At 35.8% G+C, this 27697-nt stretch overlaps 2 protein-coding genes across 20 annotated transcripts in view; one reads left to right on the plus strand and one right to left on the minus strand.

The window, feature by feature from the left end:
- Positions 1-27697, minus strand: part of BRINP3 (BMP/retinoic acid inducible neural specific 3) — a 380288-nt gene that overhangs the window by 9428 nt on the left and 343163 nt on the right. The window lies entirely within an intron of this gene.
- Positions 7311-27697, plus strand: part of LOC128930086 (uncharacterized) — a 155990-nt gene continuing 135603 nt past the window's right edge. For 8 of the 9 annotated variants that reach the window (XR_013529019.1, XR_013529024.1, XR_008477658.2 and 5 more), the window contains exon 1: positions 7311-7439. Coding sequence is in view for 1 of the 9 variants with exons in the window: in XM_078355140.1 (XP_078211266.1) it covers positions 7412-7439 (28 nt within the window). In the remaining 8 variants the exon portion in view is untranslated. Of the gene's footprint in view, positions 7440-22354; positions 22608-27697 lie in introns of all 9 variants that reach the window. The other variant, XR_013529022.1, reaches the window with a different exon arrangement.

The raw sequence follows: 27697 nt of genomic DNA on the forward strand, positions 1-27697 counted from the left end.
CAATTTCCCATCAGTTTAAATGCAAATTAATAAATTTTTGTTGAACATTGAAAACCTGAAAACAAATGAAATTGTATCATTTAAATGATTTAATGAAATTTCAGTGTGCTTCCAAAAGTGGTACAATTTAGCATCCCTCCAAACCAAATTTCTTTGGACTCACTATTTTGTCTCTTTTTACAACCATTGTTGTCCTCAATGCTGAATATTAGGTCATCCCTTTGTGTCTTATTTAAAGCAAGAACTTGACTTCTGAAAAGCCTGAATGTAGGTTTTAAAAAAATAATAATTGTATTAGGTTTGTATTGCCAAGGTAATCAACTTAAACCAATCAATTTCTGATTGCGTGATACCTCAGTATCTTTCATATAAAAAATACAAATTCTTCTGCCTAACGTTGAAGCCTTTACATTCTGACAACTGCTAGCTGTAATTACTCAGTGAATATTTTCCCCACTTACAAATCTGTCTTGTTACCCTTCTAAGTATGCCATGTACAATTTCAACGACATGGAATTTGTTTTATAGAATTAAATGTCTTTTTTCCTCTGCTTAGCTAGTTCAAGATTTAAATTAATTTTTCTACCCTAAATAATCTTAACAATCTAACTTACAATGACTTACTTTTTTGAACTGTATTAACTATCATCTATATTACTGTATTTGTAATTAAGCCCTCTATAACAATATAGTGTTGTATAATAGATTCTTATCTTGTGATTTCCACTAAAATATACCATTCCTGATAGTATCTGTGTTTATCTACATTAGCTTTCATAATTGAAATATAATCTCTGAAGAAAGAAGAAAATGTATGTTGTTACATTAGAATTCCTAGGTACTAACAAAGTAGTACCTCCAAACCAAATTACTAGATCAAAATTGACGTGGATTTATCTTGGTGAGAAAATACAACAGTGAAAACTCTTAAAAACTCTCTCACTGGAGAAAATCAAATAATTATGGCACTGAAATTTTTTAGTGAATTTATGAACTGGAAAATCATAGTCTAATTTCTGGTATTGTAAGTCATGGGACAGCTATGTCACCAAATAACAATATGACATTCTAGAATCTATATTATTGTTTAGGATTTTGATAGACTAAAATGTAATTTCAAAACTGATCCTCTTTAAAATGCTAATGTTGATGGAGATACTGAAGCTCAACAGTTGTCAGAAACTGGGCCATTAAAAAACAAAACAAAACAAAAAACACCAAGGTAATATCACCTTCTAGGAGTCCTGCATAGGTGAACTTAATTTATCAAAAATGTCACCCAAGTAACACTCACAATGCAAGAGCTTTCTATTAACATTTTCTGGTGCTTGGAATAAAATTCTGAACTCAGAATCAAAACTGCATTAATAGTGATCTGACAAAATCACTAGGAAATAATAGGTTCTATGGCCCTTACAAATGTTACCTTTTATGAGAATAAGCAAATTGTGTGTGTGTGTGCATGTGTGTGTGTGCATGTGTGTGTGTGTGTGCTGCTATAAAATTTGTACAATGGCTTAAAGAATGACAATTCCTAATTTTAAAAGTTGGCTCATTTAAAATACTAATAGAAACAGTAAAATGTGGTCCTATGTGGTTCTTTTTCACACGATTTTGTTCTTCAGAAAGACTACATAGGTATTATACCTTAACTTTTTCTAACAATTTAATATTATATTATGTTTGTAGAAAACAAAATCAGAATGTATCAGATGACTCTTCTAAAGACAGAAGCAATCTAGTATGCCTAACCATCTTGGGCCACATTGTTTTCCAGATGAGATTACAAAAAATGATGAATTAACTTACATTACTATCTCACATCTACCTAGAAAACAAATATTTAGTTTGGTTTTTCAGACAAACTTACACAATGTAGCACATTTCCTTCACCTCAGTGGCAAGGCTTCCCACTAACCAAAATATCATGTGATTGGGATAAAAAAAAAGAGTCTCTTTGGATGATATCAGCAACAACACAAATCAAATGGGTATTCAAAATACACTGTTCTCTCTTACTTGTGGGGTGAACCACAACAATACAAATGAGAGCCTTTTATCAGCTGGCAGGAAGATTAAAATCTTACTTGAAGAGCTTCATCTGTTCAGTTAGCAGGGAGAAAATCCTTAAGTTTTTTCCTTAGTGTTTCTAGCTCAGCCTTAAAGTAATTTTCGAACAGTAAATCCACTTTGAAATCATTTGACTATAAGACATTATTGGCTTTTTTGTTTACAAGGTTATGTTAACTTCTTTTTATTTTATATTCATGTATTATTTTTATCATATATTATCTTTTGATTTTAAAATGATTCTTTGGAGGATAAACAGAAAAAGCCACATCATATGTAAATACTTGCTAAAACCATGATATGAAAGGTTACATAATTTATTTCACATATTTACATATGATATGTAGATTAAATACCTATCTGAACAAAAATAGTTTGACCTTATAAAAATCATACATAATTTTCAAGCCAAGGATTAAAAAAAGTCGTTCCGGACATAGTTTATCAGATCCTCAATATATACATACTAGAGGTCTGAGTCACAATCTCCCTAGTATCCAGAGCCATCAAACTATTGACAGACACATTCCTCATGTACACCATAAAGTAATAATCACAATTATACAATGCGATCACTAAGTTTTGGTGTGAACTTGACTGGATTAGGGGATATCCAGATAGCTAGAAAAGCATCATCTCGAGTGTGCCTGTGTGGATTGGTTCCAGAAGAGATTAACATTGGAATCAGTGCCCTCACTCAAAGTGGGGAGACATCTTCTAGTCCAGCGAGGACTTGAATGGATCAAAACATCAGAGGAAAGGCAGACTCATACACACTCTCTTCTGGAGCTAGGACATCCTTTTTTTTTTTTTTTTCCTGTCCTTGGATATCAGAATTTCTGGTTCTCCAGCCTTTGGACTCCAAGACTTGCACCAATAGTCCTTCCGGTTCTCACGCTATCAGTTTCAGACTGAGAGTTACACTATTCGCTTCTTTGGTTCAGATGCTTTCAGATTTGGATTGAGCCATGTGACTGGCTCCTTCAGTTCTTCAGCTCACAGGTGATCAACTGTGGGACGTCTCAGTTCCCATAATCATGTGAATCCATTCCTTTAATAAAACCCATCTCCTATGTGTGTATGTATATCTGTATCTATCTATTACATTGTCTCTGTCTCTCTGGAGAACCCTGACTAATACAATAAAGAGAACTCATTATGTACACGACGGGCTATGACACATTTTTCATATATTAATGCTTGCTTAGTCCTTGCAACCAGTACATGTGGTGAATGCTATAACTGTCTCCAGTTATGGGTGGGGAAAGTAAGGTACACAGGATAGCTCATAAGTTACAGGACAGTCTGTGTATGAAAATGAGTCTGAACTCATGCTCTCACCACTGTGTTATCTATCATGTTACTGGCCCAAGAAAGGCACATAAAGTGAAAAAAAAGGGAGAAAAGACATTTTTCTAGGTAATTGTAATCTCACACCCTTCTTAGTGAGAGCTGTCTGAACTCTCACCTAGAGAGATTTTGGGCAGCCCAGATACGCTTTGGGAAAAATGTGAGCTGCTCTGCTTTTCTGGAGGAAGCGACACGAAGTAAGATGTGATTCCTACTGGCATCTTAACACCATCGTAATATTGGTATAGTTTCCCTACCGTTCAGCCAAGTACAATCTACTAAAGTACGTATTTCATGGAGTTTGTTAAAGCCAGGTGACTTTGGGAGTCCTGCAGTGTAAATGGAATTCTGAAGTGACTTGGATCAGGATAGCTTGGCTCTTCCATCCCAGCTGCCTAAGCCAAGAAAGGATCAGCTCACCTCAGTGGATGTTTGCAGCCATTAGGAATGGAGGTTTAGGTTACATCTACATTCCACGAAAAAACAATTACAAAAACTGAATGGACACAGGACTAAAGCCAAGTAGCCCTTGATTGTGGAAGTGAAATTGTGATTATGGAAACACTTTGAATCATAATCCCTGATTCTTCTAGCACAAGAAAAACCTGTCAAAAAACTGTCATGAATGAGTACACTGTTTTATTAAAACTTTAATTGGGACAGAAGAAGGGAATTACTTTGGACTTTTATGGTAATCACCTTTTCATGTAAATAAATAGTTCATTCAAAATAGTTCCATTCTGTTTCAATTAGGAGGTCATCTTTATATACATTGAAGTGTTACGGTATCTGATTGTGTGAGGGGCAGAGAGAATCAACAGCCATGTGATATGTAATTTAAGAATGGGTGCCTTATTTGCCATTGGTTGCCTATCCAATATTCACAGGTCCAATATTCCTGCTAACGGAACCTTGATTTTGTTCAACACAATGTGCCAAAATAAAACAACTTTTCCAGTTTCCCTTAGAATTAGAGGTAGCTATGTTACACAGTTCTGAAACAAACAGAAATCTAATGTGGGAAAGTCTTGGCTTGCTTCTTATTCCTTAAAGAAGTCAATAGCCATGGCTTACTCTACTACTTACTGCTACCCACCCTGAAAATAGACGGGGTATCAAGCTGCAGGAGGCTTCTTGCCATTTCAAGGCCCCAAACATAAGAAAACTTGAGAGGAAGGGAGGGTAAATAATGGATAATTGGCCCTGAAATCAAGTTGAGGGACCATTGGCAGAAATTTCTTTCTATACTAAAAAGGAAAATTAAGAACCTTCTGTGAACGGAGATTGGAGGATTGGAGGAGTGTTTCAGGGTGGAGCAAGCTGAATGGATTCACATACTAACTCTCAAAAACATGTTCAGAGGGAAATGCCTCAAAACTAAGTTGTTTTTAGCAACTCTAAAATGAAAACCAAGCAGGCCAAATTTTTTGAACTTTTGTGGAATCAATATATATAAAGACTGAAAATCTGAAAGAGAAATTTGAGCTTATTGACTAAATGGACAGGTGATTTTATTTCACCAGAGTGAAAACACAGAACTTTGTACAACCATCAAAACAGTACTAACAACATGGGAAAGAATGTGGAGGTTTCAAGCATGACTGGATACACCTGAAAGCTTTTTAGTGTGTGACGAAGATAAGAGACATGTAAAAAAGGGCTTTTAAAAAGTAAGTATGTTCTGAGCCTCAGCAATCCATATCCCACTATTCCTGCAACAATGTCAAATTACTGTTGAGAGTATATGCTATTTGCTTGATGTATGAGGATATATTCTAATGTCAAATAATAATAGAATATTAACTGAAATGAGATTAAAATCATGGAATATTTCTATGCATTAGCATATTATGAATTCTTTGACCATGGCACCACAGGAGGCAAGGAGCATATCCTATATCTTTCACAATGCTTTCTTGTTTTTGCACCAAAAAGCTTAGAAAAATCCATTTATGGTCTTGGATTGTGAAAAACAATTCGTAAATTTAAAATTACATACTGAATTTTTAATCTAATGCATATTTTTTCCTTTTCTAGAGAATCAAAAGTCTCTCTTTAGTGTCTTTTTAACGGTATTTGGATTCTTGTAAGAAATATTTTATTCCTCATTTTAGTTTATTCTCACATATATCACTCCAATAAATGATATGAAGCTCAACATTTTCCTAGTCCTCTAAATTGGAAGAAACCTGTCACATATATCAATGCCTTAAGTTGTTTTGGTGAGAACTGTACTGAAACATAACATTCCCCAGGAAAGAACCCAGGATTAAATCAATCCTACATTCAATTAGTATTCAAAGCACAGTGCTTCATGTGAAAAGAAAATGATGTAGTGCTTCATGTGAAAAGAAAAGAAAAACATTGTTGAATGGCACCAACTTTCAGCTATAAAATAAACTGTGGGGATCAAATGTTTAGTATGATGGTGAAGGATGTTTTAATTAATTAGATTGTGATAACTGGTAATATTACACAGTGTATACACATATCAAACTATGTTGTACACCTTGAATATGTACAAATATTGACAATTAAATATTTTGAGATAATAAAAAAGCAATAATTGAGTCAATTTTCATTCTCTCACTTGTCATCCTTAATTAATAATTAATTAAGTAGATTGATTAATTATTATTCTCCTACTCCTCCTCATTCTCCCTCTTTCTACCTTCTCCTGTTGCTCCTCCTTCTTCTTCCTAACCATCATTGGACACTTAGGCAATGTCACTTTCAGTTTATTATCTTTATTTAGAGAGGGTAGAGATTGTGGAACAAGAAGAACATAATCCAGATCTTTCACAGAATTATGCTAATTAGTTAAACAAACAGTGTATGTCTCCTTTAAGGAGACATTAAGTAAGTTTCTATACATTAAGCCATTTCCAGGTATCTGGAATTACTGAAAAATACAGTTGGGTCAAAACAAGTCAGAATTAAGTAGAACTTACTTTTGTTTATAAATGAGAAAACTTAAATAGCAATAGCAAGCTACTCCAGTCCTCCATCAATTAGTGGCAAAACTAAAACCAGGGTACATATTTCTATTATATTGCAAACATGAGAGAACAATGGCTGGATTTGAGATATGAGATGGGACCTGTCCCATCCATGGTTTGGGAACTTCAGAGCCCTGTGACTTGAGGATATATTGCCTTCTCTGGGAATCAGTTTGCTCACTAATAACACCAACTTGGTTTTACTAGATTATCTTTACATTTCTTTCTAGCCTCAAGAGTCTATGTTCTACCAGAAGCCTCAGGAATCCCATGCTTCTTTACGAAAAATACTTCATTATACCCATGATATAGTTTGGATATTTGCACCCACCCAAATCTCCTGTTGAAATGTCATCCCCAGTGTTAGGATTGGTGCCTGGTGGAAGGTGATTAGCTCACAGGGCAGAGTTCTCATGTATGGAGTGAGTTGGAATGTCGTCCCCGGTGTTAGGATTGGCGCCTGGTGGAAGGTGATTAGCTCACAGGGCGGAGTTCTCATGTATGGAGTGAGTTGGAATGTCGTCCCCGGTGTTAGGATTGGGGCCTGGTGGAAGGTGATTGCATCACAGGGCGGAGTTCTCATGTATGGAGTGAGTTAGAATGTCGTCCCGGTGTTAGGATTGGGGCCTGGTGGAAGGTGATTGCATCACAGGGCGGAGTTCTCATGTATGGAGTGAGTTGGAATGTCGTCCCGGTGTTAGGGGTGGGGCCTGGTGGAAGGTGATTGCATCACAGGGCGGAGTTCTCATGTATGGAGTGAGTTGGAATGTCGTCCCGGTGTTAGGGGTGGGGCCTGGTGGAAGGTGATTGCATCACAGGGCGGAGTTCTCCTGTGGAGTGAGTTGTCATGGAATCTGGTCTTTGAGAAGTGTATGCCATCTCCTCCCACACATTCCTCTCCTGCAGTTGCTTTCACAAGGTGGAGTGCCTTCTTCTGCTCTGCCTTCCACCATGATTGTGAGCTTCCCGAGGCCTCCCTAGAAGTTAAGCAGATGCAAGGACTATGTTTCCTGCAGAACCGTAAGTCAATGAAACCTCTTTTCTTTATATTTTGCCCAGTCTCAGGAATTTATAGCAATGTATAATGGCCTAATACAACCCCTAAAAAATCAGTACCTATAAATTAGATTACAGTAACTATAAAAGTCTATTAATCAGAGCTTAGTAGTGCTATCCAAGGGAAAACAACAATCTTCCATTTTCTTCAAATATTTTAGAGATAAGTTTGCCACGCTGTGTGTGTGTGTGTGTGTGTTTGTACTTTTACTGGTTTCTTATAAATACACTGTAATTATATTAAACCTAAGTAGCATTATATCACTCTTCAAATCACAGTCCTTCAATCACCTCATTTAGTACACAAGTGGAAAGTGGCACTTAAGAACTATATAATTATGCCTCCCACTACTCTCTAAGCTCACCTGGATTTCTTTCCTACTTTCTCACTCTACTCCAGCTTCACTGGTCTCTTCACTATTTTGAATACTACACATTTGCTTCTCTATCTGAGCATTTACACTTGCTGTTTTCCATTTCTGGACTCCTGTTGCTCATATATCTCTACGATTTCTTCCTTAATCACTTTTGGATCTTTAAACTATTAATAATATTTTCTCAGTGAGGCTTCTCATAGATATCTTATATAAAATATCTGGCCACTGTAGCCCTCTCTGTCACCCTTCTCTGCTTTATTTTCTTATTGCATTTATTTTTCATTTTTCTGTTTTTAAATGTATCTGGTAATTAGAATTTTATGTCCAATGATGGCAGGAATTTTTTATCTCACTTATTCATAATCATAGTCACTATGTATTCAATAAATTAAGGTAAACAAAGAATGAATGAATGTATTTAGAAAAATTATAAGATAATAGGCATACTAGTAGATACAAATAAGCACTCTGTTCAACTTGCCTATATTCAATTTAGAGATTTTCTTAGATACAGTAAAAACAATTCTCAGCAAGGTAGAAACATCTTGAAAATTATGACCTAATTTTCCTTTCTGCTTCCAACACTACACTTCAGTTCCCAAAAATCCACTCCATTTCATTTTCTCAACCACTATGATATTTAGAATAGACATTTATTTTAGGGGAAAATTTTAGAATACAGCAAATGAGAAGAATAAATCAAAGTGTCAATCCCTGAAGATCTTTCTCACCTACAAATTGACAAATATTTATAGGTCCCAGGTTTTCTACAGTATCTTTAAAAAAATGTGGAAAAGAAACTTCTATGCTTGTACATGCTATTAGTAACATAAATTAAGCTAAAATAATTACAAAAATCAAAACAGGAAGACCTCACCTCTCCACCTCCCCAAGCTCAGTGATATGGAGACAGAGATAGGGAGAAGCTCTGAAACTGTATTTGCCTTGGACAGATAAGAAAAGAGTTCATGAGTAGTCAGCCAGCAATAACTGTGGAAACCGGAGGCAACACAATCTCTTATTGCAGCTGTACTGTATGATTACATATAGACTAGGATGAATGAAATTGATTTTCTAAACAAGATCTATGTATCTTTCTATTTGGCTTTTTACATTAATAAGAAAATGAAATTCAAAGTGTACATGTTTCTTTGAGAAAGAAAGCAAATGGATTACCTCAAGAAGTTGACAGTCATTGGGAGAGTTCGATTATGCATCTCAACTTCGCTAATTCATGCACTCTATTCCCATTTTTGTTCCATGTCGCTAAGGATAGTCACATTCATCACCTCTTGTGTAAAATCAGAGGGAAAATGGATTTGTTTCCTAAAGTTGCATACAATACTGTCTATACTTGGTATTTTTTATCCAGATAATCCTACACTACGATAGATTCTGGCAGCCTTAAATTTCTCCTCAAAATAAATGTCATGTAGTTACTGAAAAATACTAATTGAAAGTATCTGCCTTTCACAAATGTGGTTAAAAGCTACTATTTATAGCTGAAAATTGATTGAAGTAGACAACATCTGCTTTTAGAACTAATGGCTCTAACAAATAACGTGTTATTCTGGCAAGTGGGAATACACATATTTTCGATATGCTATGGTATGTCACACACAAGAAAATTAGCTTTCAAAGTGGTATGTCAACACTAATTTTCATAGTTTTGTAATATCTCTAATCACAGCCAATGGTTATTAGACAAAAACACCTGCTGTCCTTTCTGTTATTTGTTTGTAAAATTAAATTCAAAGTAGCATGACTACTATATAACTGGCTCTCCACCCTGGGGTAAAATGTCCTCAAGTGTTCTTGCAATGTCAGTGGTTGGTGTAAACATGACAATCTAAAGGGATTAAACACAATTTCAAAATAACGCATTTGGATTACTTTTCCTAACAGATTTTCTGATTCAAAAATCAAGTGAGATAAATATGAATTTTTATTTATGGAATAGTTACCTCAAGAGAAATTGAAGAATGAATTGAAGCCACAGAAGTATTTGCCTATTTGCATAAGAAGTATTTTGATTCTCTCATGCTCTCTTTTGGTTAATGAATCAGAATGTTTTATCTGACTTAAAATTTCTGTATATCAAACAAATTCAATTTTTTTTACATGATTGTCAAATACAGGGCTTTGGATATAGAAACATCATTTCTTCACAGTTATTCTCAACTTAATCTTATGACTTGTTTAAATCAAGTTATGGTGAAAAGGGAGTAATTGCTGCTACTTTTGCTATTTAAACTCCTCCTCTATACAAAACATAATTGACCTTCTCAGGATAATGTCTTTGCAGAATATAGAACTAAAAGTAAATCCTTTTGTAATTCAATTGTTTCTTGTTAGAGAGAATGTCTCATTGTTATTCACAATAAATTAATCTAAAAAGAAGCATCTTGTTAAAGGCTTTATGGTTGTAGTATAAATCTTTCAACATTTAAGTTAAACTATTTCTGTAAGAAGCTATGTCAGTATAAACAGAAATGTGCACATAACAATACATAGAGTTTGTAAGTATTTATTAAGTTCTTGCTCTATAAATAATTGTTGAAAGCCTGAAAAGATACAATAGCTAATGCTCAGGAGCCTATATTCAATCTTTATTATTTTTAACCACAATTTAGTATGAAAATTTCAAACACACACAAGCAGTAGAGATTCTACTTGGGTCCCAGGTATTTATTAGCTAGCCTCAAACATTACCTAAATCTTGTTTCATATGTTTTATCTACCAACTCCCACTTTTTTGTTAGGTTGCGGAAACAGGTTTTTTAGAATGTTTCAAAGCTTCTCCCAAATCTCAAGTTATTTCACCTTTAAATATTTTGTGTGCAATTCAGTATATATAAACTTTTTATACTTTAAAAATTTTTAAAAACATTACATTACACTAAAGATTTTTTCCATACTATTTTCCTTTTTATTATTTATTATTATTTTTTTGACACAGAGTCTCACTCTGTTGCCCAGGTTGGAGTGCAGTGGTGCTATCTGGGCTCACTGCAACCTCGGCCTCCCAGGTTCAAGAGATTCTCCCGCCTCAGCCTCCTGAGTAGCTGGAATTACAGGCGTGTGCTAGCACACCCGCCAAATTTTTGTCTTTTCAGTAGAGATGGGGTTTCACCATGTTGGTCTGGCCTGTCTTGAACTCCTGACTTAATAATCCTCATGCCTCGGCCTTCTAAAGTGCTAGGATTGCAGATGTGAGCTACCGCACCCAGCAGCCTTTTTATTTTGTTAACCACCTACTGTCATGAAGTTTCACTTATACTGAGGACAGGTATTTATATTTGACACAAATTTTTAGTGAACTATCAAGGCATTTTATTCGGAAAAATCATGTGAGGAACAGGAAAGGCAACAATGATGACATGGAATTGTATTGTTATTAGTTAATGCCTTCAGTATATCTTTTTAAATGAGCATATTGTTTATTGAAGACCCAGTAATCATTTTGATTTGATTTCTTTTTTTTAATTATACATTAAGTTCAGGGGTACATGTGCAGATCATGAAGGACTGTTACATAGATATGCACGTGCCTGATTTAGATATAAATCAGGCACGTGAATATCTAATTTGGTTACATAGATATACACATGGATGCATCCATCCATCTAAATTAGGTATTTCTCCTAATGTTATCCCTCCCCAATGCCCCCACCCTCTGCTATCCTTCCTCTAGCTCTCCCACCCCTCAACAGGTCCCAGGTATGTGATGTTCCCCTCCCTATGTCCATGTGTTCTCATTGTTCAATACCTGCCTATGAATGAGAACATGCCATGTTTGGTTTTGTGGTCTTGTGCCAGTTTGCTGAGAATGATGGCTTTTAGTTTCATCCACGTCCCTGCAAAGGACATGAACTCATCCTTTTTTATGGCTGCATAGTATTCCATGGTGTATATGTGCCACATTTTCTTTACCCAGTCTATCATTGATGGACATTTGGGTTGGTTCCAAGTCTTTGCTATCATAAACAGTGCTGCAATGAACATATGTGTGCATGTGTCTTTATAACAGAACATTTTACAATCCTTTGAGTATATACCCAGTAATGGGATTGCTGGGTCAAATGGTATTTCTATTTCTTGATCCTTGAGGAACTGCAACACTGTCTTCCACAATTGTTAAACTAATTTATACTCCCAACAGTGTAAATTGTTCCTATTTCTCCACATCCTCTCTAGCATCTGTTGTCTCCAGATTTTTTAATGATCGCCATTCTAACTGGTGTGAGATGGTATCTCAGTGTGGTTTTGATTTGCATTTCTCTAATGACCAGTGATGATGAGCATTTTTTCATGTTTGTCGGCTGCATAAATGTCTTCTTTAGAAAAGTGTCTGTTCATATCCATTGCCTACTTTTTGATGGGGTTGTTTCTTTCTTGTAAATTTGTTTTAGTTCTTTGTAGATTCTAGATAGCTACCCTTTGTCAGACGGGTAGCTTGCAAAAAAATTTTCCCATTCTGATGGTTGCTGGTTCACTCTAATGATAGTTTCTTTTGCTGTGCAGAAGTTCTTAAGTTTAATTAGATCCTTTTGTCAATTTTGGCTTTTGTTGCTATTGTTTTTGGTGTTTTAGTCATGAAGTCCATGCCTATGCCTATGTCCTGAACAGTTTTGCCTAGGTTTTCTTCAACGGTTTTTATGGTGTTAGGTCTTATGTTTATATTTTTAATCCATCTGGAGTTACTTTTTATATAAGGTGTAAGGAAGGGGTGCAGTTTCAGCTATCTGCACCAGGCTAGCCAGTTTTCCCAAAACCATTTATTAAAGAGGAAATCCTTTCCCCATTGCTTGTTTTTGTCAGGTTTGTCAAAGATCAGATGGCTGTAGATGTGTGGCATTACTTCCGAGGCCTCTGTTCTGTTCCATTGGCCTATATCTCTGTTTTGGTACCAGTACCATGCTGTTTTGTTTGCTGTAGCCTTGCAGTATAGTATGAAGTCAGGTAGTGTGATGCCTCCAGTTTTATTTTAATTTTTTTGCTCAGGATTGTCTTCGCTATGTGAGCTTTTTTTTGGTTCCATTTGTCCAGTTCTGTGAAGAAGTTCAGTGGTAGCTTGATGGGAATAGCATTGAATCTATAAATTACTTTGGGAAATGTGGCCATTTTCAGGATATTGATTCTTCCTAACCATGAGCATGGAATGTTTCTCCATTTGTCTGTGTCCTCTCTTATTTCCTTGAGCATTGGTTTGTAGTTCTCCTTGAAGAGGTCCTTCACGTCCTTTGCTAGTTGTATTCCTAGGTATTTTATTCTCTTTGTGGCAATTGTGAATGGGAGTTTGCTCATAATTTGGCTCTCTGTTAGTCTGTTATTGGTGTATAGGAATGCTTGTGAACTCTGCACATTGATTTTGTATCCTAAGACTTTGCTGAAGTTGTTTATCATCTTAAGGAGATTTGGGGCTGAGATCATAAGGTCTTCTAAATATACAATCATGTCATCTGCAAATAGAGGCGATTGACTTCCTCTTTCCCAACTGAATAGGCTTTATTTCTGTTTATTGCATGATTGCTCTGGCCAGGACTTCCAATATTGTGTTGAATAGGAGTGGTGAGAGAGGGCACCCTTGTATTGTGCCAGTTTTCAAAGGGAATGCTTCCAGTTTTTGCCCATTCAGTATGATATTGGCTGTTTGTCGTAAATAGCTTTTATTATTTTGATATATGTTCCATCAATACCTAGTTTATTGAGAATTTTTAGCATAAATGGCTGTTGAATTTTGTCAAAGGCCTTCTATGCATCTATTTAGACAATCATGTGGTTTTTGTCTTTGGTTCTGTTTATGTGATGGATTATGTTTATAGATTTGCCTATGTTGAATCAGCCTTGCATCCCCAGGATGAAGCCTACTTGATCGTGATGGATAAGCTTTTTGATGTGCTGTTGTGATCTGTTTGCCAGTATTTTATTAGAGATTTTCACCTCAATGTTCATCATGAATATTGGCCAGAAATTTTCTTTTTTAGTTGTGTCTCTGTCAAGTTTTGGTATCAGGATAATGTTGGTCTCACAAAATGGGTTAGGGAGGATTCCGTCTTTTTGTATTGTTTGGAATTGTTTCAGATGGAGTAGTACCTGCTCCTCTTTGTACGTTTGGTAGAATTCAGCTGTGAACCCGTCCGGTCCTGTACTTTTTTTGGTTGGAAGGCTATTAATTGCTGCCTCTATTACAGACCTTGTTATTGGTCTAGTCAGGGGTTCAAATTCTTCCTGGTTTAGTCTTGGGAGGGTATAAGTGTCCAGAAATTTATCCATTTCTTCTGGATTTACTGGTTTATGTGCATAGAGGTGTTTGCTGTAATCTCTGATGGTAGTTTGTATTTCTGTGGAATAGGTGGCAATATCCCCTTTATTATTTTTTATTGCATCTATTTGATTCCCTTCTCTCTTTTTTTTTAATAGTCTGGCTAATGGTCTATCTATTTTGTTGATCTGAACAAAAAATCAGCTCCTGGGTTCATTGATTTTTTGAAGGTTTTTTTTGTGTCTCTATCCCTTCAGTTCTTATCTTGGTTATTTCTTGTCTTCTGCTTGCTTTTGAATGTTAGATCTTGCTCCTCTTGTTCTTTTAATTTTGATGGTAAAATGTCACTTTTACATCTTTCCTTGATTCTCATGTGGGCATTTATTGCTATAAATTTCCCTCTAGACACTGCTTTAAATGTGTCTCAGAGAATCTAGTACATTGTATGTCCATTCTTATTGGTTTCAAAAAACATCTTAATTTCTGCATCCATTTTATTATTTATCCAGTAGTCATTCAGGAGCATGTTTTTCAGTTTCCATGTAGTTGTGCAGTTTTGAGTGAGTTTCTTAATCTTTAGGTCTAATTTGATTGCACTGGTTGTTATGATTTCTGTTCTTTTGCATTTGCTGAGGAGTGATTTTCTTCCAATTATGTGGTCAGTTTTAGAGTAAGAGCGATGTGGTGCTGAGTAGAATGTATATTCTGTGGATTTGGGGTGGAGAGTTCTGTAGATGTCTATTAGGTCTACTTGGTCCAGATCTGAGTTCAAGTCCTGGATATCCTTAATGTTTTGTCTCATTGATCTAATATTGACAGTGGGGTGTAAAGTCTCCCACTATTATTATGTGGGACTCTAAATGTCTTTGTAGGTCATTAAGCACTTGTTTTACATATCTGGGTGCTCCTGTATTGGGTGCATATATATTTAGGATAGTTAGCTCTTCTTGTTGCATTGATCCCTTTACCATTATGCAGTGCCCTTTTTGTCTCTTTTGATCTTTGTTCGTTTAAAGTCTGTTTTATCAGATACTAAGATTGCAACTTCTGCTTTTTTTGCTCTCCATCTGTAAATCTTCCTCCATCCCTCTAAGTCTACATGTGTCTTTGCACATGAGATGGGTCTCCTGAATACAGCACACCGATGGGTCTTGACTCTTTATTCAATTTGCCAGTCTCTGTCTTTTGATTGGGGCATTTATCCCACTTACCTGTAAGGTTAATATTGTTATGTGTGAGTTTGGTCCTGCCATTTTGATACCAGCAGGTGGTTTTGCCTGTTAGCTGAAGTAGTTTCTTCATTGTGTTGATGGTCTTTACCATTCTATATGTTTTTGCAGTGGCTGGTACTGTGTGTTCCTTTCCATGTGTAGTGCTTCCTTCAGGAGCTCTGGTAAGGCAGGCCTAGTGGTGATGAAATTGCTCAGCATTTGTTTGTCCATAGAGGATTTTCTTTCTCCTTCACTTATGAAGTTTAGTTAGGCTGGATATGAAATTGAACGTTCTTCGAACATTCTTTTCTTTAATGATGTTGAATATTGGCTCCCACTCTCTTCTGGCTTTTAGGGTTTCAGCTGAGAGATCTGCTGTGAGTCTGATGGGCTTCCCTTTGTGGGTAACCAGACCTTTCTTTCTGCTGCCCTTAGCATTTTTTATTCATTTCCACCCTGGTGAATCTGAAGGTTATGTGCCTTGGGGTTGCTCTTCTTGAGGACTATCTTTGTGGTGTTTACTGTATTTCCTGAATTTGAATTTTGGCCTGTCTTGCTAGGTTGGGAAACTTCTCTTGGATAATATCCTGAAGAGCGTTTTCCAACTTGGTTTCATTCTCCCAGTCACATTCAGGTATATCAATCAAATGTAGATTTGGTCTTTTCAATATGTGAAATCCCATATTTCTTGGAGGCTTTGCTCATTTATTTTCAGCCTTTTTTCTCTAGTCTGGCCTTTTTGTTTTATTTCATTGAGTTGATCTTCAATCTCTGATATCCTTTCTTCTGCTTGGTTGATTCACCTATTGAAACTTGTGTATGCTTCGTGAAGTTCTTGTGCTGGGTTTTTCAGCTCCATCAAGTTGTTTATGTTCTTCTCTAAGCTGGTTATTCTAGTTAGCACTTTGTCTAACAGTTTTTCAAGGTTCTACATTTCTTTGCATTGGGTTAGAACATGCTGCTTTAGCTCAGAGATGTTTGTTATTACCCACTTTCTGAAGCCTGCTTCTGTCAATTCATCGAACTCATTCTCCATCCAGTTTTGTGATCCCTTGGAAGAAAAGAGGTGTCCTGGTTTTTGGTAAATTCAGCATTTTTGTGCTGGTTTCTTCCCATCTTCATGGATTTATTTACCTTGGTTTTTGCATTTGGTGACTTTCCGATGGTGTCTCTGAGTGGATGTCCTTTCTGTTGATGTTGAAGCTATATCTTTCTGTTTTTATTTTTCCTTCTAACAGTCAGACCCCTTTGCTGCAGGACTGCTGGAGGTCTGCTCCAGACCCTGCTTGCCTGGGACTCACCCTTGCCTGGGACTCACCCTTGCCTGGGACTCACCCGTGGGGGCTGCAGAACAGCAAGGATTGTTGCCTGTTCCTCCTTTTGGTAGCTTCATCCCAAAAGGGTACCTGCCAGATGTCAGCCAGAGCTCACCTGTATGATGGGTCTCTTAGGATAAACGGGGGTCAGGGAGCCACTTGAGGAGGCAGTCTGTCCCTTATCAGAGCTTAAGTGCTGTTCTGGGAGCTCCACTGCCCCCTTCAGACCTACTGGGGCAGGGATGTTTAAGTCTGCTAAATGGAACTCACAACCACGCTGTTTCCCAGGTGCTCTGTCCTGGGAAGGTGGGTCTTTATTTATAAGTCCCTGATGGGCTGCTGCATTTTTTCAGAGATGTCCTGCTCAGGAAGGAGAGAGTCTAGTCACAGTCTGCCTGTAGAGGCCTTGCTGAGCCACTGCCGGCTCTGCCCATCTGCTGTGTAAAGTTCCTTATGATCAAACTTTGAGCTCAAACATCTGTGCTGGCTGCAAAAATCTCAGTCCAGTGGGTTTCAGCTTGCTGGTCTTTACGTGTGTGGGACCTGCCGAGCCACATCACTTGGCTGCCTGCCTTCAGCCCTCTTTTTTTCAGGGGAATAGGCGGTTCTGTCTTGCAGGAGTTCCAGGTACTGGATAAAACGGCTGCCCAGTTTTGTGCTGAAACCCTGCGCAGCACCGGTGAGAATCTCCAGGTCTATGGGCCGTAAAGACAGTGGGAAAAGTGCAGTATCTGAACCAGAGTGCGGAGTGTCTGAAAAAGTCCCTGATTGCCTCCCTTGGGTAGGTTGGGGAGTCTTCTGATCCCTTGCACTTCCCAGGTGAGGCAACATGCCACCCTGCCTTGGTTTGCCCTCCTTGGGCTACACCCACTCCAACCAGTCCCATTGAGATGAACCCGGTACCACAGTTGGAAATGCAGAGGTCCATCGCCTTCTGCCTCTCTCTCACTGCAAACTGCTCTTTGGAGCTGTTCCTATTTGGCCATCTTGGCGGAAGACCACCATGTATCTTTTAGTGTTGTAAAATCATGACATCGGAGTCCCAGATTCTGAAATAAGCATCATCTAATTTGGAGAACACTTGTGCTGCTGGTACAGTTGCCCTGGGGACTTTCACTGGGGCCTGCAGGCTACTCCCCAGCTGGGGTGTGGCCAGAGCCATACTCAGCACTTACTGATCCTCAAAGAGCAGCTGTTGGTTGGCCTTACTAGTTTTCAGTAAAGTAAGTAGCTGAGTCCATCACATCTAGCAAGGAGATATGGTACTTCTCTGTTTCTTTCAAACTGCTAGATGAGTGTTATTTTTACCTTTTAATTTATTTTCCCTTTTGAGGAAGAAGAGGTTAACTACATTTCATGGCCATTCTGGAAGACATATTTGAAAAAAATCCAAAGGCTAGTTATTAGCAGCCAGTGGTTCTGACATCAAAGAAGGTAGAATTCTGAAAATCCCAGGTTTCCTTATTCCCCTCCAGCACTAGTTTTCCCCTATTACAACCTAATTTCATTGCAGCCAATATACAATAAAGGATTTCATAATAAAATTTTACTACCCCACGAAAATGGACTAGAAAATAATTTGTTGTATGGAATATGTGTATTAGAAAATACAACATAGAAAACAAGAAAACAGCAGGTTCATTGACTATGACATCTTAATACTGTCATATAAGTACTGTTTTCCTATAATATCAAGCATTTAAAATGTTACAAACCTACTTTTTGTTAAGCACAAAGTCTTTCTAAAACTGGCTGTTTGTAAACAAAATATAGATATTTTAAACATAAGATTTGCATAATTCCAACAAATAGGCATATCTATGTCTGTAGACTAAAAACAAAAAAAATGCAATAAGTTAAACTATGATGTATCACGTAGAACTGAAATCACACTTGGAAAAATGCAAACCAGAAAGACATCTTTTGGTACAGCACAACATGTTGTCAACCAAAGGGAAAATGCCACAAAATGAAATTATGCATGAAATCATGAATAAATAAGGCACGTTGGCAAAACTGAAAAAAAAAAAAAAAAAGTCTTAAAAGGCAACCTCTCACTGAATCTAACACAAAACCGGCCAGCGTTATAGTTTGCTTTATTAACAGCAGACTGCCACTACTGGTCCTGTGTAATTGCCAAAAGCATAACAAAATGTGTTTTACTATTTGGAGACATGAAGACAATTAAAAACAGCATATTAACATAAGAAATCAACACAAAACCAATTTTATAAAAACAAACGAATTTGCAGTATGACAGAACTAAAAGCATAGACCGATGATAAATGTACACTTAAGAAAAACAGAGCACGCATTAAGGTAAGCAAACAACAAAGACTATGGAGTGATACAAATCAAAACAGAAATATCAAGTGTTTTTGAAATCAATTTGCTATCAATATGTTATTGATAGGTTTGTATTTATTACAGAAGCAAATAATGTTTCTACAAATCAACACTACAAATATTATTACCTCGGTTCCCATATTTTGAGATATATATAAAATACAGACAACATCTAAATTAATTTCTATATGAAAACCTTGCATAAGCATTCATATGAAAGTTTAGGCAGTAAGTGCTTATTGAGTTCTGATTATCCGTCAGCATCATTTTAGATACTATTAGGTTGGGAAAGCGGAAAGGGGAGGATTAGAAAAGAAAGCAGAGTTATTTTTGATGAATTCCAAGTGCCCATTACACTAAAACCTCAAATATATGGAACAGATACATGATGTAAAATAAAAAAGTAAATAAATTAGGAGTATGTCAGTAAGTGCAAGAGGAATTTTTAAAACTAAAGATCTTATGGAATGAAATAGCCAAATAAATGAGATGGCAAAGGAACTGAGGCTTGTAGAATGAAGGTGATGTAATATGACTAAGTGGAAGGGAGTAATAGAGCATTATCATTACAAAGAATATTATATTACAAGGGTAGTGGCAGTGAGGTGACATGTTTCTACTGACATGACTCCAACTGCCTGTGAGACCACTCTACTTGTACGATCTACCATCATCTTTAATTAGCATGTAGAATATTGAATCCTTCTCTCTTTTAATATTATTTTCTGCCATCAGAACCACTGTTTAACTCAATTATATAGTCTTAAACTCACAAATTTGTTCACTTTTACATTCATGTATTGATAAATTCACATACTCACCGACTAGATATCAATATAAATACTATACTCGGTTGAACAGTGTCATCCCCAAATCCATGTTCATTCAGAATCACAGATATAACCTTATTTGAAAACAGGATCTTTGCAGATATAATCGGTTAAACTTAGATGAGTTCATATTAGATTAGGGTAGGCTCCAAATTCAAGTCCTTATAAGAAGAGGAAATTGCTGACACATAGAGGGAAGAAAGCCGTTTGACAGTGGAGGCAGACATTGAAGCAATGCAGCTGCACGCCAAGAAACACCAGGAATCCTAGGCATGAAAGCCTTTCCCCCTGGAACCCTCAGAGGGTGCATGACCTGTCTTACATCCTGATTTTAGATTTCTGTATTTCAGAACTTTGAAAGAATAAATGTCTGTTGTTTTACACCATCTAGTTTGCAATAATTTCTTACTGCAACCTCAGGCAACTAATACAGAAACGGGTATATAGATAGTGTTTAGTCTGTGCCAGCCACTGAGATCATAAAAATGTGTAAATCTGAGGTCATGTCCTTCCATAGCAGAGAGTCTAGTGTAGGGAAACTGGGAATCACTTTTCAGTGCTTCTGTTGGGACAGACAGTTGCAATAGCACTTGAACTTTTGAACACATTACTGTTGACTGTGCCAGACTTCGAGGTTTAGCTGTCTTCTCAAAGTGAGAAGTTTCTGTAGCTGGCCACATAGGCAGCTAAGTAGACCAAAGCCTGATGGAGATACCTGTATAGTTGTTTCCCCCCGCCCCATAGGAGGGGAACTGGCTTGTTTACTGCTTGTTATGCTTGTTGCTTGCTCAAAAAGTATTGTACTCTTGGCCCCCAGTATCTCAGCTGTAATGAAAACCCATCACATGTAAACAATCCATCTGGACCACTTATATAACCCCTGTGAGAAATGGAGGAAAAAGGGAACTGGAGCAAACATTCTAATGCTTATACTACTTGCTTTGTCAACAGTAATAATGACCTTAGTCTCTGACTCAGGAGTCTGTGTCTTCTGCTAACATATATGAAAAGTAATAGGTGAAAATATTAGCTTGTATTTATGGTAAAATCTCAGAATTCCGAACAGTTGTTGAGACTTCCTTTCTATCCATTCAGGTTCTAAATTTTATTTTCTCATCATTTTCAATGTCCGCAAGTATTCAGTAAAATGTATATTAAGTTATACTTGGTATGACTTGTATTTAGATAGTACTTAATACCAGTTATACAAAGTAGCACTTAGTACCACATATACAAAGTAGTACTTAATAGTACTCAAAATGCTGCCATAACTACTAATTAGAATACTGATTTTTTTCCTAAATTTTTTCCTAAATAACCATATTATTCAGCCAAAAGGAAAAACTGTATAGACTTTCCCTTGCAAAATTTACAGTGAATTTATTCAAAGTCCATACTGTTAGATTTTGCAAATTGCCGAAATTTGTATTTTACTGTCCATTGATAAGCGCTCTCTTGTAATTGTTAACTAAATATGCTCACATTCATGATTTCATTTAAATGATTTCCCCTATTTAGATAGTTGCATCAAACTTTGCCTAAGTTCTTCCCTTATTTTATAGACAAATTGTATAGAGATTCTGTGAATTGTCTTCAGTTACTACTCCTTGGTGATTCTGAAGTCATTTAAAATACCTTTATACTTACATATGGCATATGCCCTTACGCTATGCTTTGAATTTATTTCCTAATTTATATATGGTGGAAACTTGATCCTCAATGCAACAGTGTTGCAAGATGAGATGATTAGACCACAGGGCTCTGCCCTTGTAAACAGATTAATATAGTCATCACAGGAGTGGGTTGGTCACTGAGAAAGCGGATTTGTTTTGAAAGTGGGTTTGTCCCTCTAGTGCTGTCTTGCCTTCGATGAGTGCTCTGTCACCCTCTTGCATTCTACTACAGAATGACATAGCAAGGAGGCCCTCACCAGACGGTGGTACCTTCATATTTGACTTTATGGCCTCCAGTGAGAAATCAATTTCTCTCATTTACAAATTACCGAACCAGTGGAATTCTGCTAAGAGCAGCATAAAACAGACTAAGGCACCTTATATCCCTAAATGATCCTATGCTTTTGAGAACTGATGGGAATAACTTATGTTTTTATTTTTAGAGTCCACTAAAATGTACAACACATAGAAACTGCTTAATAAATATTTAGTAACAATAAAAATAACAATAGTTATTAAACTGTTGGAATTTGAAAAATTTTAAAAACCTGATGGAATTTAAAACAATCATTTCAAGTTAAACAGTTTACAACTATTTTAGAAAACTTATTTATTTATATTATGTATTTAATAAATAGTTTTGAACACAAAAAATTATATATAACACTGTGGGTATAAAAACATTTGAAATAATTTCAAAGCTTATCAGAAGGGGCAGAGATGTGCAAACTGATATAAAAAGAACAAGGAAAGGAGAAGTGTGGTTGTCCCATGCAAGGAGTGCACGTTTTTATAAACAACTCTGCACCATTTATGGAAGTAAAAATCGTGTTTATATTTAACATTTTAAAATCTTCACAGATACGAATCAACCTCTGGACATTATGAGAAAATATATTCCACAGAGTGTCATGAAGGTGACTAAGAAAATTAATTAGATCAGCATTTGCAATGTACCATGAGTCAGAGAATCAAGAAAATTAAAGCAGGATAGGACCTTGGAGATCACCTTGTCCAACACCTTCATTTGGTAGATGAGGAAATTGAAACCAGATTGACAAGGATAATTTCCCAAGGTCACACAGATAATTAGTAACAGAACAAGGCCTCAAACGTAAGTATTCAAATGCCTAACTAGGGTCCTTTCAACTAAATAAAGGTTGTGCTGTTTTAAAGCATTAAAAAAATAAAACAGAATGAAGAGTTCTGACATGAAGTACATTCTAAAGAGGTAATAGTGAGCATGTTTATATATGCCTATATTTGTGGCAAAAAAATGCATATGCATATTAAAAGTATATATATATATATACACACATACATAATATATATACTCATATATATTTTGAATAAAATGTGTAGCTATGCACATATATCTTTAATCTCTTTTACAGTGCTTTAAAACATACCTTTTTTTCTCCTTGAAGAATACGTTGTACATTTTATTTCAACAATTATTAACATGCAATCTTTTTTTGATAATGATGAAGAAATAAGCAGTGAGATTGAAATAGCTATTCAGAATATGAAATTGATTTTCTGCATGGTTCATTTGCTTATCTTAAAGAATTTTCTACATTTCCAGAAATGAATCTAACACTTGAAAATTAAAATTACAATGAGAGGGTATGGTGGAGACTATAACTTGTGTGTTAATAGTCATCTTCCTTTTTTTGCATAGCAAGAAACTTTTTAGCTGAGTACATACATGGCCAGTCAAAGGCCATATTTTCCAAATGTTTTTGGACCTATAGTGATAGAAGAATAAGTTCTGCTCTCTGGATTGTAATTGATATATTACCCTTTTAAGGCCTGCCTACATAGGGAAAAGTAGGCTCTCTCTTGTTCACTTCTCCGTCACTGCTGCTAGAATGCAGTCACTGAAGTGACTGCCGTCACCACACAGGCAACAGCTAAAAGGAAACTGCCCCTCGAACACTGTGAAGCTGCCATACCAGCCACAAAAAAACCTTCCTAATCACATAAGTGAGAAAAATACTCCTACTTTGTGTAGGATATTGTTTGAGTCTCTGTCTTCAGAGCACCTCAAAATGTACCCCAATTTAACTGGAATTGATTTGACTGGGGAGCGTAGATGTTTTCATTCATTGATAATTATATGTGCAAAACCTTTAAATATTGGAATAAAACAATGGATGTTGGCCTGACAAAATGCTGACAGAAATTCTTCTAACCTAAGAACAATTTAAAAAATAAATCTAACAGTTCATTTCATAGGAACATTGATCTTTCTAAATAAATAATTGTATTAAATTGTACTGCTGCACTTTCTTTACGTTACCTTGAATTTGCAGAACTACCTGCAATACTGCAGAGAACTGCATTCCACATTCCCACTCCACCTCCACCATGGTCTGCTTTGCCTGCCTCTCCCCTGTTCTTCTGAATATTCCAGAGGTGTATTCTGTTAAAATACTCCCCTGTCATAGGACTTACTGCCTGTTATTATAATTATGTATTTACTTATTTTTATTGTCCATTGAAGCAGGTCACCTCAGTATTAGCACTTTCAATTCCCAGTTCACTGACGATTCTCAGTGTCTTTGCATTTGATATTTATTTCCTTTCATCAGATCTACATTGACCAGCTGGCCACATCTATCATTGTCTTTGTTCAAATTTTACCTCTTTAGAGAAATTTCTCTGAATAAAATGGCATCCTCTGCCCCAATCATTATCACATTAACCTGTTTATTTCCTTTGTAGATTTTAATATCAGAAATTATCTGATGCATATATTTGTTGATTGTTTATTGTCTGTTTTCTCCTTGTAGTCTTTTTGAATGTACATTACATAAGAGAAAGAGTACTGGGATTCTTCAAATTTAAACAGGTAGATATAGTTTAGAAGGTAGATACAGTTTCTACCTTCATTGGATTTATAGGGCAGTGAAGAAAACAAACATTTAACAAATGATTAGTTAGGTAAGCATTGAAAGTGTAACGTGGTTCTTGTACAAATGAAATATTTAACTTGATCACAAACAGTATTCATTTATCTCATAAGTGAATGGATCACAAACTTACTGCGTCTCAACAATGTACATAATATGGAATCAAATTGTAAATGCAGAAAAATTACTAATGCAGAATTATGAGTCTTTTCTAATAAACTATAATTTAAATTGATATATTTAATATCTTTATCTGAATTTATTATTTCTAAACTAAGGGGTGATTATATATTTGAACAGGTATTCCAAATTTTTCCTTCAAACTATAGAATAACATATTTTGTATTCATCTGCCTTAGAGATACCTAATAAAAATGCATGTGGTTAATAATGTAATTTGAAATATTAAAGTATTTTAAAGTATTTGCAGTTATTCATTCATATAAAATACAACATATTGGGCTATTTAAAACATTTTGTGGCCAGGCACAGTGGCTCAAGCCTGTAATCCCAGCACTTTGGGAGGCCGAGGCGGGTGGATCACGAGGTCAAGAGATCGAGACCATCCTGGTCAACATGGTGAAACCCCGTCTCTACTAAAAATACAAAAAATTAGCTGGGCATGGTGGCTCGTGCCTGTAATCCCAGCTACTCAGGAGGCTGAGGCAGGAGAATTGCCTGAACCCAGGAGGTGGAGGTTGCGGTGAGCCGAGATCGCACCATTGCACTCAAGCCTGGGTAACAAGAGCGAAACTCCGTCTCAAAAAAAACAAACAAACACATTTTGCAAAAGATTAGTTGTTTTTCAAGGTATTTAATCAAATGTCAGTTCTACCAACATATAATTAGTTTTCAACCTGTCTTTTTGTTCTTTTTACAGTTCTGAACACGTATACTTTCTAAAAGTTACATGAGTTTTTGTTTCACCAACAATTATTTATTTGAATAAGTGAGTACTATAGCATAGCTAAGCTGACACATAAAACTATCCATCACTGTGGCCAAGTACATTTTCTTACCAATGAAATAAGAATAAAAGTAATGTTGTCACTTCTGGAAGAATGGAAGAAACACTTAGTAAGGATTCCATAATTCAGTTTGTTTCCTGACTTAGCAAATATAGGTGCATATAGAAAACTGGACCACCTATCAGCCTGGGTATCTGAGGGACGATAAGAAACTGAGTCCCTTCTACTCTTTTTTTGGACTTGGAGAGAGAATGAAAGATGAACTTTCGTTGTGTTACATCACTGAAAACCTAGGATTTATATGTGATAGCAATGTAATCTTGTTCATTATTTCAGCTTGAGGGTTCCAGGGTCAATAGAGTAGGGAATGAAAAGCCAAAGAGTGATTCACTGAGTAAAATTTTTTGGTCTGGAAGTAACATCTACGCTGCTTTCAATCCATTGGCTGTAACGAGTATCATGGCTCCATCTAAATACAATGGAGCAGGGAAAATTAGGGAGGAGGATGCATAGAAACTCAGTAGTCAGTCCACATTTCTATATAGTTACTAATAATCATGTGAATTGCATACATTAATTATTTGAACTTTGTTTTTCTTCCTCTAGATAAATGGAGAAATAAATAACCACTTTATGTGGCTGTGGTAGGGTTTAGATTCTATGATACATGTGCAAGATTATTATATAGTAAGCCCCCAGAGATACTTTCCCAGACTTTAAAATGACCTTTAATTGCATTATTTTGTAATTAAATATCTTCATCTGTTTGTCATATAAATATCACATAACTACAATATAACTGACAATTCAATTTTATCATTCACAAACTAATTTTGCTAGCTTCTCAGTGATATATTGATTTACAATTGATGTATGTCTACATCTAATGGACATGAGTTGGCTGATGAATAAGGTTATTGTTGTCCACTGATTTCATAGAACTTAAATCTCAACCTGGTATAGAATTTAATTTCTTAGAAGTCTGCCCAATAGCTGATAAAAATGGTAGAATGTGATAGTATTCCACACTCAATACATATTATTTATTCATAAGTTATGCTTCCAGGATTAACTGCTACTTGATATTTGCTTTGATTTATCAGTTTAACACATAAAAGATGGATTGTCTTTATGTATGCCTGAAGAAGCAGAGAATCAAGAGAAAGATTAAATCAGGCAAACTCATTTCTGACATATGTGATGAAAAGGGATATTGGATATAACATATCTTAAATATAGCTACTCTGAAGATCTTTCCTGACTCAATTTATTTATCAAAGCTTGACTTACACTAGATCAAACCAGATATTCATATTAATACCAGTTCTGCAGTAGAACATGTGAAATAATTTTAAAATCTTATAGGTATGTCTGATTATTATCTCATAATAATAAATACTTGAAAGTTCTGATTTGATTTGCCAAGTCTACCATGTTTATACAGAGCAGTCAGAATAAAATATTCACTGTGTTTTAATTTATACATATATCCTTTTCCAAAGTGTAAATAAATAAATTTGATTTTATCTGATAATCTCATTTACACAAAACCACTCAATTATTCCTTCTAAGAAAGGATCAAGATTAGGGACATCAGAGTGAGAAATTTAATAAACAAATCTTATTTTTCAATTCATTTTCTTCTTACTGTTAGTTTCCTCTATGTAAACCAATTGCAAAATGTATTCAGCTCAGCCAGTAATTTTAAAGAAACAGAGCTATCTTTTAAAAGTGAAACGATAGTAATTTTATTGTCTACTAGATGAAGAGACATATTTTTGGTCATCTACATGCAAATAAGCACTGAATTATAATTTCAGTTTGTAGTGTTATATTATTTACCAGTTCTGGGGATACTTGTAATTCATGCAACAGATAATTACAGCATTATGTTCTTTTAAATACCATTAGAAAAGAACAGGTGCAGTTTTTGAACGCTAAGGACAATAAGCCAATCTGTGTTTAGAGCAGCACGCTTAGTGTGAAGAATGAGAACACTATTGACGTGATGAGGACTTTTAAACTGTAGATGATGTTAGCAAACAAAAGATTGTTTTTAGCTGCCTTGTTAGCAGTCTTTCTTATTTTTTCAGCAATTTCTCCCAAAAGTCACAGACAATTTCTAGAGAAATGTGTATATTAATTCTACATACTGTAATGATTAACACAGAATGTTATTTGCATGTTATACTTCTAAAATCAAGATAGAATAAGAGCATAATAATGATGATAAGCATAGGAATAGACAGCCATTTCTCATTTTACAAGAACATGGTGGCCAAAAAATTCATTCTTCAGATAAGTATCCTGTAAGATTTAAA

Source organism: Callithrix jacchus, chromosome 18, assembly GCF_049354715.1.
Source record: "Callithrix jacchus isolate 240 chromosome 18, calJac240_pri, whole genome shotgun sequence".
NCBI classification, from domain to species: domain Eukaryota; kingdom Metazoa; phylum Chordata; class Mammalia; order Primates; family Cebidae; genus Callithrix; species Callithrix jacchus.